Genomic DNA, 11,526 nt, shown 5'->3' with positions numbered 1-11,526 from the left:
ACTTGTGGACTTTAAAGAATATCCGGGAATGGCTACTAGATGTGTGTAACTGTCAATTGTTTTCGCTAAGAGATCTTTCTCATTAGGAATAGATATTTCGTAGATCAAAGATTGAAGATAACGTCAAAAGAAAAATCCAGCGTGTTGAGATCAGGACAACGCGCAGGCTAGGCTGCAGGGTCTCCTTTTCCAATCCATCGGTGCAAGTTCTTCAAATGAGAAATTAACGTCCATTTTTAATACAAATTTTGATTTAAAAATCAAGAATATGAATGTTACTATGCCAACTGAATAATCATAATGTGTAAATAATTCCTACTACGATCTTAAAATTGGCATCTTTAAAATGTCCAATTGTTATAAAGAAATGCTTGTGTTCCCCAACAACAAACGTAGTTGAAAAAAAAATGCTTAATGAAAGACAGTGGTGTCCAATTAAATGAAGAATTCATTTTATTCATTTGATATAACTTAAAATATTTTATTTACTCTATAACCCTAGCCGCTCTTTTAAGGACATATGTTGATTAAAGAAACAAAAGTTTGAATTGATGTCCCTCACCATCCCTTAAAGTTTGTCGGTATATTTTTGGGACATTCTATATAGATTATATCTTGATAGCTTTGAATGCTGAAGTCAAGAATGTCTGCTGTTCAAAACCGGAAAAAACAAGAGTTACATCGATTGGGGCGTGAGACAGATTGTCTCAAGAACTACTCGATGGCCTCATCAGGAATACGGAAAGAATGCAGTTGTAAGGGTTCGATGGGAGAACACAAGTTATTGAAGCATAAGAATAACTACATTAAATGATTAATCAAGTTCAAAAGGTACAACGAAGTTATTCTGTTTAAAATCAGTATTTTGTTTGGGTGTGAGATCTTCGAGTTTCTTTTTTCTTCAACAGGTTTCACGTGGTACAACTTTTGTAAGACACATTTTAATTACTTCATTTAACTTCGTATGAAGAAATTATCAGAGAAATATTAATATTCTAAGGAAAAAAAAATTTTTTTGCCTGTTCCTTTAAATTTGCTGCTGTGCGTATTTCTGACTGACTAGTTTCATCTAATCTGTCGTGTGCTCCATTCGAAGCTGAAAGTTAAAAAATTTGCTTTTAAGCTGCAAATAAAATTAATAGGTAAAGTTTAGTAGGAAATTTGGCTTGTAAAGCATTTACGCACTAATGGTAATATATGAATTATGTGACAACCCAATTCGGTTGAACTTGAACTAAAAACAGAACAAATAATTATATTTCCATTAAAACCACAAAATAAACATTAAAAACATGAAGGATGTATGCTCAAACTGCAATTACGGATATTTCCCATTAAGTCGCATAAAATTCAAGAATTTATTATGCACTTTTCCGAGGTTGCCCCCAAATATAGGCCACTTACATTATATTAGTCAAGTGCGCTTTATTATGAAAGTATGTATGAAAACTAGTTCACAGCGGGTGCCGACCTGTATTTTCGATAATTCTTAATTTCTTATTTGCATAATTGCAATTACAATGTGGTAATTAACAATGCTAGATTGAATAATTTAGCGAGGTGTTAAAATTTAGTCGCAAAAACATTGCAGATAATAACATGCAGAATAGTTGCATGCAGAGCCATACGGAAAACTGGCTACACCATGCTTGTTGAATGAGAGGCAGAGCTTTAAGCTTAGGTGCCTGAACATCAAACCCAAATTTAATAGCTGTGTCAATTAAATGTAATGAAACATAATTTTGAAGTAAAATGGAGCAAGTCTCCATTGTAACGAAACTTTTGTCAGGAGGCATCTTTTTCGTATTCCAAATAAACCTTGAAAACCTGACAACAAGGTCATCGTAGAACCCAATATAGGTACCTATACCAACATAAAACTGGAGATAAAGTTGATTTATATATTAGTTTTCCTCTTGACACAAAATTTGTTCCCTAGACAAGCCTTATCTCAAACAATGCTTGCGAAATTGGGTCGCCCGTGCATTCTAATATGCCGTCCGACCCTGAAATGCACGTCCAGGGCCGTATAGGCGGGAAATCTTGCGAAACCGCGATCGTCGTTGATTACATATGGTCAAGGTGAAAAACTCCCTCCCGAAAATATGTGTAGTATACACACATCACACAGGTAGGCATATAAAAATAATGCTTCCTTAAACAGTGTTAATTAGTTCCTCTTTTGCATTATTATTATTAGCATTATCGGTTACCCGCTCCGCATTCTCCTAATTAGTTTATTTAGTCCATTTCTTTTTATACTCCTTATTATTGTGTTTTAGCTTAACTCTAATTTGAAAATATGGTGCATTTATATGTTAATTTTAGTGTCGTGTTAGTGGTTGGTGCACTTCTTTGGGAATATACGCAAGGAGTACCTGTAAACGTAAGTTACTACTACAGATATGAAAAGTTATTTACTAGAAAAACTTCATTAAACAGACTATGTTGCAGCTAATTATTTCGTTCAGTGCGGTAGTAAATTAAATGAGAGTTCGTGGTAGAAATAACTTCATAGCTACCAGTAATAGTAGGTTTATTGTATTGTATGAAATATTATTGGTAGGTAGTATGTAAACCTAATGCTGACATGTAGGTAATCTACATTACTTCCTAACCAGTAACACAGATCTAATCGCCTTAAGTTTGTTTCATCAGAATATTTTTTTTAGGAACATATCAGGAAACCTAGATCCGCTCGTAGTTACTGCAACTGTGGTAAGTTATTTTCCACTTGAAGCGTTTTCTATTTTCAACTGGTAGAGTTAATCCTAGAACTATTTCTATTCTTTTTATTTTTTAAAAATATTTCTTATAAGTCATACCACTTCATCGCTAATCATTTAAAATAGGTAAAATGTATTATTTTCCACTAGTTGTTCCATAAATCCTTAGTAACAATTCTGGATATTATGGCGAATAGAAAATTTTGATTAAGAAAACATATGCAGGTTTAACATCCAGATAAACGGATTTCGGATTATTGAGTAGTCAGAAATTCTTACTGCTTTTGAAAATTCTGACTGTGTCTAACAATATACAGGGTATCTCTAAAAGGTCTGCATGAAATTCTACCACAGGTTTCTAAGGCAAAAACATGATGATTTAGTTCAATTTATCTTAGTGAAAAAGTGGATAATTTTCAAAATACAGGACAGTGAGGATTAAAAAAAGGAAAAAAATTAATTACTTCGTTTGTAATGCTACTATCTGAGCAAAATCTTGCATCGGGTGATTTTTAGGGGCAAGAAATTAGAATCCGTTTACAATTTTGATGTACATTGTAGAGGGCGCTACTACTAGGCGAACTCTCTTTAAAAGAGAATAACTTTTTTATCACCCGGTATAAAACTTATTTATGATTAAATTTGTATTTTTTTACATGTTTTATAAAAAAAAGGCATGTTGGTGCGAGTCCTTACGGATATTTCTTTTCGAGATATTTGAAGTTTAAAGTTTGCTATATATTTTGAAAAATAACTTTAAAGTACATACTGAACAAGAAATTGGTTAATAGAACGAATTTTATCCAGTTAATATTTTTCTTTAGAATGTGGAGTCGTAAACAGAAGAAGTAAAGTTGTTGGTGGTAACATAACAAAATCACACGAATTTCCCTGGATTGCTGGCCTAAGCCATGGAGGAGAGTTTCATTGTGGAGCTGCTTTAGTATCTAAGAGACATGTTATTACAGCTGCCCACTGTGTTAATGGGTAAGTTTGCATAAAAATGTATAAATTGTCGATAACTGTTAAACAGATCATCAGCCAAAAGGAAAAATAATTTAATTAATAAAATAAATTAATAAAATGGAACATGATTCTTAATCGGTTATTGGTCTTATTTTCCGTTTCATGGGGACATCAAGTTCTAGACGTGAGTCTTCACTTCTACCCATGTGACCTAAGGAGCAGAATTGAAATTCAAATAAACTTTGTGGTTTCGTCATTGATTTGTTAAAGAAGAGTCGATACACCTTTTGATCATAAAATGTTAATTTCTGCGAGAAATTTTTAATTAAAGCCCGGTACGTGGCCGATGTAATTCATATGGGTCCAACTTGGAAATTTTGGTTTATTGTTAACATCCAAAATAGTACATACCAGAAACTCATCGGCCTGCCAACTCTATTTGGCCATAATGCCATATCTATTTTTTTAATCAAAACTTCTCTTTATCCGACTACGAAAACATCTTTACCTTCGATGTTCTGAATTGTTAAGTTTATAAGATCTAATACTTAACAAGCTGCTGCTAGGTCAGATATAGTGACAAATTTTATCATCAGGACATTTGGAGCTTTATTCATAAATTTGAATATTTCTTCTTTGGTGAATCATTCTGTGAAATCTTCAACAAGTTGTTACCTTCATAAACTTTCTGATATCTAAATAATTTCTGATTTTTAATACTTTCTTCAGCATGGAATACCGTGACTGTAGAATTGATGATTTAAGATTCTTATATTGGGGAAATATACGAGGAACACTTCTTCTTTCAAGTTTTAGGACGTTCCTACATTGTATTATTTCACGAATACTTCAAATTCCTTCAAGAAATAGCTCCAGGTGTGCTGCGTTGGTTTCATCAATAATTTCTTCACGTGTACATTCATCTTGATCTTGTGAGTTTTCATTCATTATCTCTTGATCTAGATAGTTTTGATAAAAATTGGCACGTTTTTAAAAAAATACGTATTTTCTTCAATGTCCTTGTTATTACATCAATACATGGTTTAGATACTGATTCCATGTCATTTGTGACAATATTCTAATTATGTGCTATACTTGGTAACAAAATTAAAAATTATTACATATAACAATGGTACCTCGAATCAAAGATAAGATTAAGGCATACGATATGTTATTTCAACCTCAATTTACTTTTCTATACGCTTTTACTTTCCGCACACTTGTAGAAAAAGGAACTTCCACAACGCTATATTTCAGCTTTTGTATTTGCTTCTATATTACCGTAAAATTTGACTCCCTTTCCAACCTTGTCGTTAGTGTACCTGCTCCTAAACCCACCCCATCAAAACTCAATTTCAAGGAATAATATCATTACGTGCTTCATTATTGTAGATGTTGGGAAATAGAATATTATCCCGTTATACCCATTAATCACAAATTTCTTGACTATAAGTAGGATGAATTTCGATTTAAACGTGGTGTCGTAAGCGATTCTACAAGGTGTCTTTGAACCTAGTGCTATGAATTCAACCACGTACTCTAGGTAATTCAAAGTATAACAAAAACTTCATATAAATATATATCAAAAAGCGTTTAGTTTTCGATAAACAGAGAGTGAAAAATATTAATAAAAAACCATCTCCAGGAACCAACCTTTCACACCTTGTATATAGAAAATAAAGCGCCTTTCGATACGTGTTTATATGAAGTTTTCGTCATATTTTAGGACCTAGAATAAGTGGTTGAATTTATGGCACTATGTTTAGAGACACCTTGTATATCGAACTTAAGGATGATGAGCTTTTTATTCTTATTTCTTAAGGTATCCTTTTCTTCTGACAACTAAACACGCTTAAATAAAACTGCTACATCAATTATTTGTTTTATCGAAATAATTTTTAGATTTGAAAAAAAGGACCTTTCCATCATCCTTGGAGACCACGACCGAAACTCCCCGAACAGATTCAATAACATTGAAGTTCGTCGCATTAGATCACTACGCAAACACGAACATTTTGATATGTCCACTTACAACAATGATATCGCTATTCTGGAATTGGACATCCCCGTCGATTTCAATGAGAAAATGAGTCCCGTTTGCTTACCTAGCAGCGGTAAACTTGTTTCATATTATCATGTCAAAGTAAGAAACTTAAATCTTCTTTGGCAGGCTCTGCAGATTACACAGGGAGAGTGGGAATTGTGGCCGGTTGGGGTAGGATAGAAGAACGAGGCGATACTTCACAAATCCTTCGGAAAATCGCTGTCCCAGTCTGGAGTACTGAGCAATGCCACAACTCTGGATATGGGGAGCAAAAGATATCTGGAAATATGTTTTGTGCCGGCTATGAAGAGGGATTAATTGACTCATGCCAGGTGGGGTCAAATATGAAAGATTAAATTGTATTACCAAAAAATAATGGTTTCAGGGTGACAGTGGTGGTCCTCTTCAAATGAGCAATAGCATTGGAGACATGGAGCTTATAGGTAAGTTCTTGCTTTAGTTTTTTTAATGGGAGTGGCAATAATTGCATGCGTAGGGGTAGTTTCTTGGGGCCGAGGCTGCGCTCGTCCAAACCTCCCAGGAATCTATACAAAGGTGGCAAACTACCTCCATTGGATTGAGGAACACATGGAGGGGGAATGTATCTGTCAAAAACCGACAACAAAATTTTTCTAAGTTAACTTTCCTAAAGTTTCTAGTCTAACCACATTACCGATCAAAATTATTTTCGAGATGGTTAAGATTTTCAAGATTGCCAGACTTTACGCTTTCAAAGTTCAGGCAGTTACTTCAACACGTCTTAGAACTCCTAGAAATAAATCATTACGCCAAAAATAGTTACCTACTTATACATAAGTTTTGTTAGAGGAATGGATACTAACGATGCCTTTGTCACGTGTACGCTCTCTAATCTTAACACCGTTGATTTGTTTTGGCATTATCTAGAACAACTGGGTTGTTAATAATGATTAAATGAATAATATGAGCGAGTTAAGAAAAAATGTTAATCCTTTGAACAATTTAAAGTCCGATGTCTTTCTGAACCGGTCCCGATCGGTAATTTCTTGTATCACATTCCCAGTAATGGCTTTGTTTGAGTAAATCTTTTTTTTTAAGTTTTTTTTCAGATTTAGATCAGTATTTTAGCGTTAAGAATTACTTTTAAGAAGTGGAAATGATCTCAACTGTTAAAAATTCTTCTCTTACGGAAGTCATTTATGTAGTATGATATTTATATTGTTTTAATTATGCAAATCGTTCGCAATTGGGTGTAGGTTACATTATCGAATTTCAATGTCAATCCTTTGTCTTAGTTACCAATGTTGTCTGCAAATTCATCGAGCAAAGGATATTTGCTACGAATCATTATGTTCCATTGTTGTATGAGGAAGGACAAGTTTGGTCATTATTACGCAATAGTCTATAATATGTGTTATTTATTAGAACCTTATTTATTATATACAAACGTTCCGTGAATGCTATAGTGCCACTCCTAATTAGTAAATTAGACCAAAGATAGAATTAAATCAAATATTTGAAATATTACACTGAATTACTCTTTAATTCCTTCCCAAGCCCCCAATGACCATTGTCTCCTTGTATCAGTATTAAGTAAATACAGGGTGTCTCAACTAAAATTTGCACCTCATGAAATCTCCGATTTCGTCCAAATGTTGGAAAATGCTAAAATACGTTAACTTTAACTTGAGAGGAGGCCAAATTTTATCTTGGTTTGAAAGTAATTTCTGCATCCCTTTAATGTCCAAAGCCACCCCCTTAAAACCATTAAATGGCAAAAGGAGTCGAGTGACACAACGTTTTAAGGCTGCTTTCATTCTTTATGCAACTATGTTTTTTTTTCAAGTTTCAGCGATGGGATTTTCAAAACACTGCCTAGATAACTGCGAAAAGAAACAATAATGGTTGTGAAAAACAATTCAATTTAACGAACGTATTGCTTAAAATATCCACCACAAACTTCTATACAATAGTACAGGCAATTTTGAAAAGCTTCTTTAACATTAAGTAACATTTCTGGCGTGATCAAACGGCACTTTGCGACGATTCATTCTCGAAGCATTTGTAGAGATTCAGGTGGTATAGTATAAACCTTAAATTTTAAGTGGTCGCAGAAAAAGAAGTTTAGGGGGGTTAACTTCGAAAAAATTTCAATGGGCCTACAACAACTTCGTAATTCTGAAAAACCACTCGCTCAAACTTGAAAAAAAAACCATAGTTGCATAGAAAATGGAAGCGGCTTCAAAATTATTTGTCATTCAGCTCCTCTTGACATTTAAGGATTTTGAAAGGGTAGTTCTGGACGCTAAAGAGGTGCAGAAATTTCTTCAAAACCAAGATAAAATTTTTTCTCTTTTCAAGTTCAAATTGACATATTTTAGCATTTTTCCCCCATTTGGACGAAATCGAAAATTTCAAAAGGTGCAAATTTTAGTTGGAGCATCCCGTATACTATTTGCAATAAAATTCTCGATGCACGTTACAGCCTTCCACAACGACAACGTTATCACATTGTGAAAAAAACAATAATGAGTGCGGGAATTGGGATTGAAAATTAAGAGTGAAATTTTTAGAACAAAAACATATTTTATATGTTTACATATAATTTAAACGTTTTCAGTCATCTGAATCATCAAAACCATTATAATCACTACTACTACTTTCATCTAAATTAATAATAATAGACTGCATATTCAAAATATCAAATACCATCTCCTTATGTCGTCTTCTATTATATATTTCACAGTTTTACAAATTTCTGGAGCAACAATACCAACAACCTCTTTTCACATATCTAAAGAGTGAGTCTCTGTTCTATTATTTCGACCAATATTTCGGTAATAATAATTTTTAGTAATACCCCATATATCTTGAATATACGAGTATAATGGTATGGAGGCAATCGCAGGACCTTATGCTTATATTTCTCGGTCATTTCATCCACTATATGTATATCTTTTTGAAAGTTTGTGCTTAAGAAAAAAGTTTGTTTCAGTTTTCAGATATTAAAATGAGTTGAAAGATAAAAATAATTGATTGCTCCTACTGAACTTCAATGTTTAGAAGTTGTGCTTTCCACATTGTCGGAGCAAATGCAATTTGTTTTTGGGTCAACCATTTCTGAATTGAAGCTTTATTCTTTTGAAGAATTGGGCGTATGTTCTAACAACATGCTGTAATAAGGGGTGTTGTCGAGTACAATTTCAGATAGATTTGACAGAGTTTTTAACAATTAGTTTTCAAACCATTACAAATTTTTTTCTGATTCATTCCCCCATGATAATCATTGAGCTTGGTTTTCGAGGAAAAAATTTCCTCAGCACCATCATAAAACCATTTTCACTGCCACCATAAAGTATTATGCATCTATACAGTTGCTTTTATCTTAATGTAAACATGTTCTAATATTAATAAAATAATAATACCTTTTTCCGCTAATTTTTGTGGATTTCACGTTACGTTGGTTATTATCCTGCCAAGATTGTCCTGTTATACCATTCTGGAAAATCCTTGTTTCGTAAAAAAAAAAGATATAGATTATCACTGTTTTCTTCCATATATTCTTTCAAAAAAAGGCAAGTTTTTTGAAAGCTACATTTTGAAGTTCCGTAAGATCGCGCCTTAGATGAAGTTAGATCAAATGTTCCATTAAATTTTTATTGTAACTTATATGGAAGTAAGCGAATTTGGTTAAATCTGGAAAAATGATGATAACCCGAAATGCGTGATACTTTGTATAATAGTATATGTGGCCAAATACGTTCAAAATGATCTTTCGGATCTACAACCTCTTTCGGATGTGTATCGGTGAACCAAACATCCTGTATATCAATATAAAGCCTTTCTTTTAGTTCTTTACTTAAACTGGCAACAGTCATGTGTTGCTCTAAAAAAATATTTTTGCACTAATTTATTATATAATAAGAGTAGTTGTTAGATTCAGGTGAATAATACTCTTTTCGTACATCTGATAAGTCGTTTCTCGAATCGCCATCGTGTTCAAAATGTCCAAATTTGTAACCCTCTTTGGATGCCAACGTTTTTTTTGGGTGAGCGTAATGCCTCATTATTTTTATACGATTTTGAAACTGCAGTAACCGTGGAAATGTTTAAATTTAGAGCAGCAGTAACACGCTTAGATTGGAAAATTAAAAGTTTATTTTATGTTTATGAATTAAACTTACTTCTCTAACTGCAGTCAGTGGTAATAATGGTCCATTATTTTTTAGTTCACTTTCAAAATACTTTATCAAGGAAGCTGCTATCTCCTCGCTGCGGATGTTCAAATGCTTCGGCATTTTTACACGAATAAAAATACGAAATACATTCGCACTACCATTTTCGTTTTTAAAAGAAGAATTTCTACATTAATGCTGAGAAAAGGATTTGGAGTCGTAAGTCAAAAGTACGGAAAAAATATAATTACTCAAAAAGGCGGCAATAAATCATAAAATCTTAACGGCAACGTCGTAAGTTAAAATATGGTGCCTCCAACCTGACGATAATAAAATTCGAAATTCGAATTCGGAAATTCGAATTTAGTGAATATTTACAAGTTTAATAGAAATAATTATTTGCTATATTTGTGTTAGTTGTAATACAAAATGAAAAACTTCATAGCATTTTCATTATCAGGCCAAACTTTAGTATTTCTAGCCTAAATTTTATCCTGTCACGTTTGCAGTCTTGTGCATTGCCTTCTGGGTACCTTTTGGGTAATTTGTGACGTGAATCGGGAATTTTATCGCAAATAGTATATTTGAATTTCCCGCGCTTGGTTCTACAGCTGGCCTCACCGTATTATCCACAACAGAACCCGTAGTATGCAATAATATTTAAACACTTTTTAAAAGTTTTATGATGAATAAGCTTAAGTGTGGTATACAAGTAGGAATGTCAGGCACCAATAAGTTGATGGATAACGTACATGACGTTCGCTTGAGATTAAATAAGGTTTGAGCCATTTGCTAGAACGGCAAACCTTTGTATTGTTTGTAGGATTTATTATTACTACTAAGTATAGTGTAATATATTATCAGGGCGCTTTCGTTTGTTCAAGTTGAACTCTGATTGTTCGAGCATAAAGTTGATGTATCTGAAAAAATCGAGCATTTTATGGAAATAGTGGGAGGGAAAAGGTCCAGTTGAAACAGCTTGCCATTATAAGATAAAAATAACATTGTGATAAGAGATAGAGCTTGAAGGAGAGGTTGCAACCATCGTGATGACGAAATTGGATTTGCAAAGCATTGTTGCAAGAGAAAAGTACCTACATATAGGGCGAGTTTTTTTCGATGATTAGTGAAAGGATCTCGGAAACTACTAGAGTTACGAAGTCGGTTAGATAGGGAAAAATTATAGCTTTAGGGAACCAATTTAAAGCTACTTTTTGTTCCTTGAAAAGTCCATGGCTTACTAGATATTTAGCAAACCAAATTTTGTCGATTTCTTTTAATCGATTTAGCCGTGTAATTATTGATTTTAGAGAGTTGTGAGAATTGTGTAACTACGAATATTGTAGATAATTTCGCCTTGAAAAAGATAGGCTAACCAGATTTTCTATGACAGCTGTTATTTTTGAGATAGGGCATAAATTTACTTTTTTAAGCACGGCAAATTATAATTTATTTAGAAAGGCCTTTTTTTCATCTTTAAAACTATTCCAATAAGTAGACAGTTATTTCTCAAAATGGCGAACTTATAGCCGTTTTTTAATCCGATATTGCAATTTTAAGATAGTTGGCCATGAAATCGTCCATATTGGTTTATTATTTGTTTGACACTGACAGCTCGCATGAATTAAGTCAGACA

At 33.2% G+C, this 11,526-nt stretch overlaps 1 protein-coding gene across 1 annotated transcript; it reads left to right on the top strand.

Moving 5' to 3' along the window:
- Positions 1 to 1,753: 1,753 nt before the first annotated feature.
- On the top strand, positions 1,754 to 6,488 carry LOC136409127 (trypsin-1-like). Its single transcript, XM_066390451.1, has 8 exons — positions 1,754 to 2,131; positions 2,329 to 2,386; positions 2,673 to 2,718; positions 3,551 to 3,713; positions 5,595 to 5,806; positions 5,863 to 6,068; positions 6,122 to 6,179; positions 6,233 to 6,488. The coding sequence occupies exons 1-8, from the start codon at positions 2,106 to 2,108 to the stop codon at positions 6,370 to 6,372; spliced, it is 909 nt and encodes a 302-aa protein (XP_066246548.1). The 5' UTR covers positions 1,754 to 2,105; the 3' UTR covers positions 6,373 to 6,488.
- The last annotated feature ends 5,038 nt before the right edge of the window (positions 6,489 to 11,526 follow it).

The sequence above is a fragment of the Euwallacea similis genome, chromosome 5, assembly GCF_039881205.1.
Source record: "Euwallacea similis isolate ESF13 chromosome 5, ESF131.1, whole genome shotgun sequence".
Classification (NCBI taxonomy): domain Eukaryota; kingdom Metazoa; phylum Arthropoda; class Insecta; order Coleoptera; family Curculionidae; genus Euwallacea; species Euwallacea similis.
Note: the sequence above shows the minus strand (reverse complement) of the source record. Positions and strands in the feature narration are given on the sequence as shown.

What these genes read in the sequence shown, in the direction of transcription:
- LOC136409127 (XM_066390451.1), top strand. Translation starts at nt 2,106, where the DNA reads ATGTGTAGTATACACACATCACACAG. An exon ending in AGTATACACACATCACACAG is followed by an intron (nt 2,132 to 2,328) that starts GTAGGCATATAA and finishes TGTTAATTTTAG; the next exon opens with TGTCGTGTTAGTGGTTGGTG. An exon ending in GATTAATTGACTCATGCCAG is followed by an intron (nt 6,069 to 6,121) that starts GTGGGGTCAAAT and finishes TAATGGTTTCAG; the next exon opens with GGTGACAGTGGTGGTCCTCT.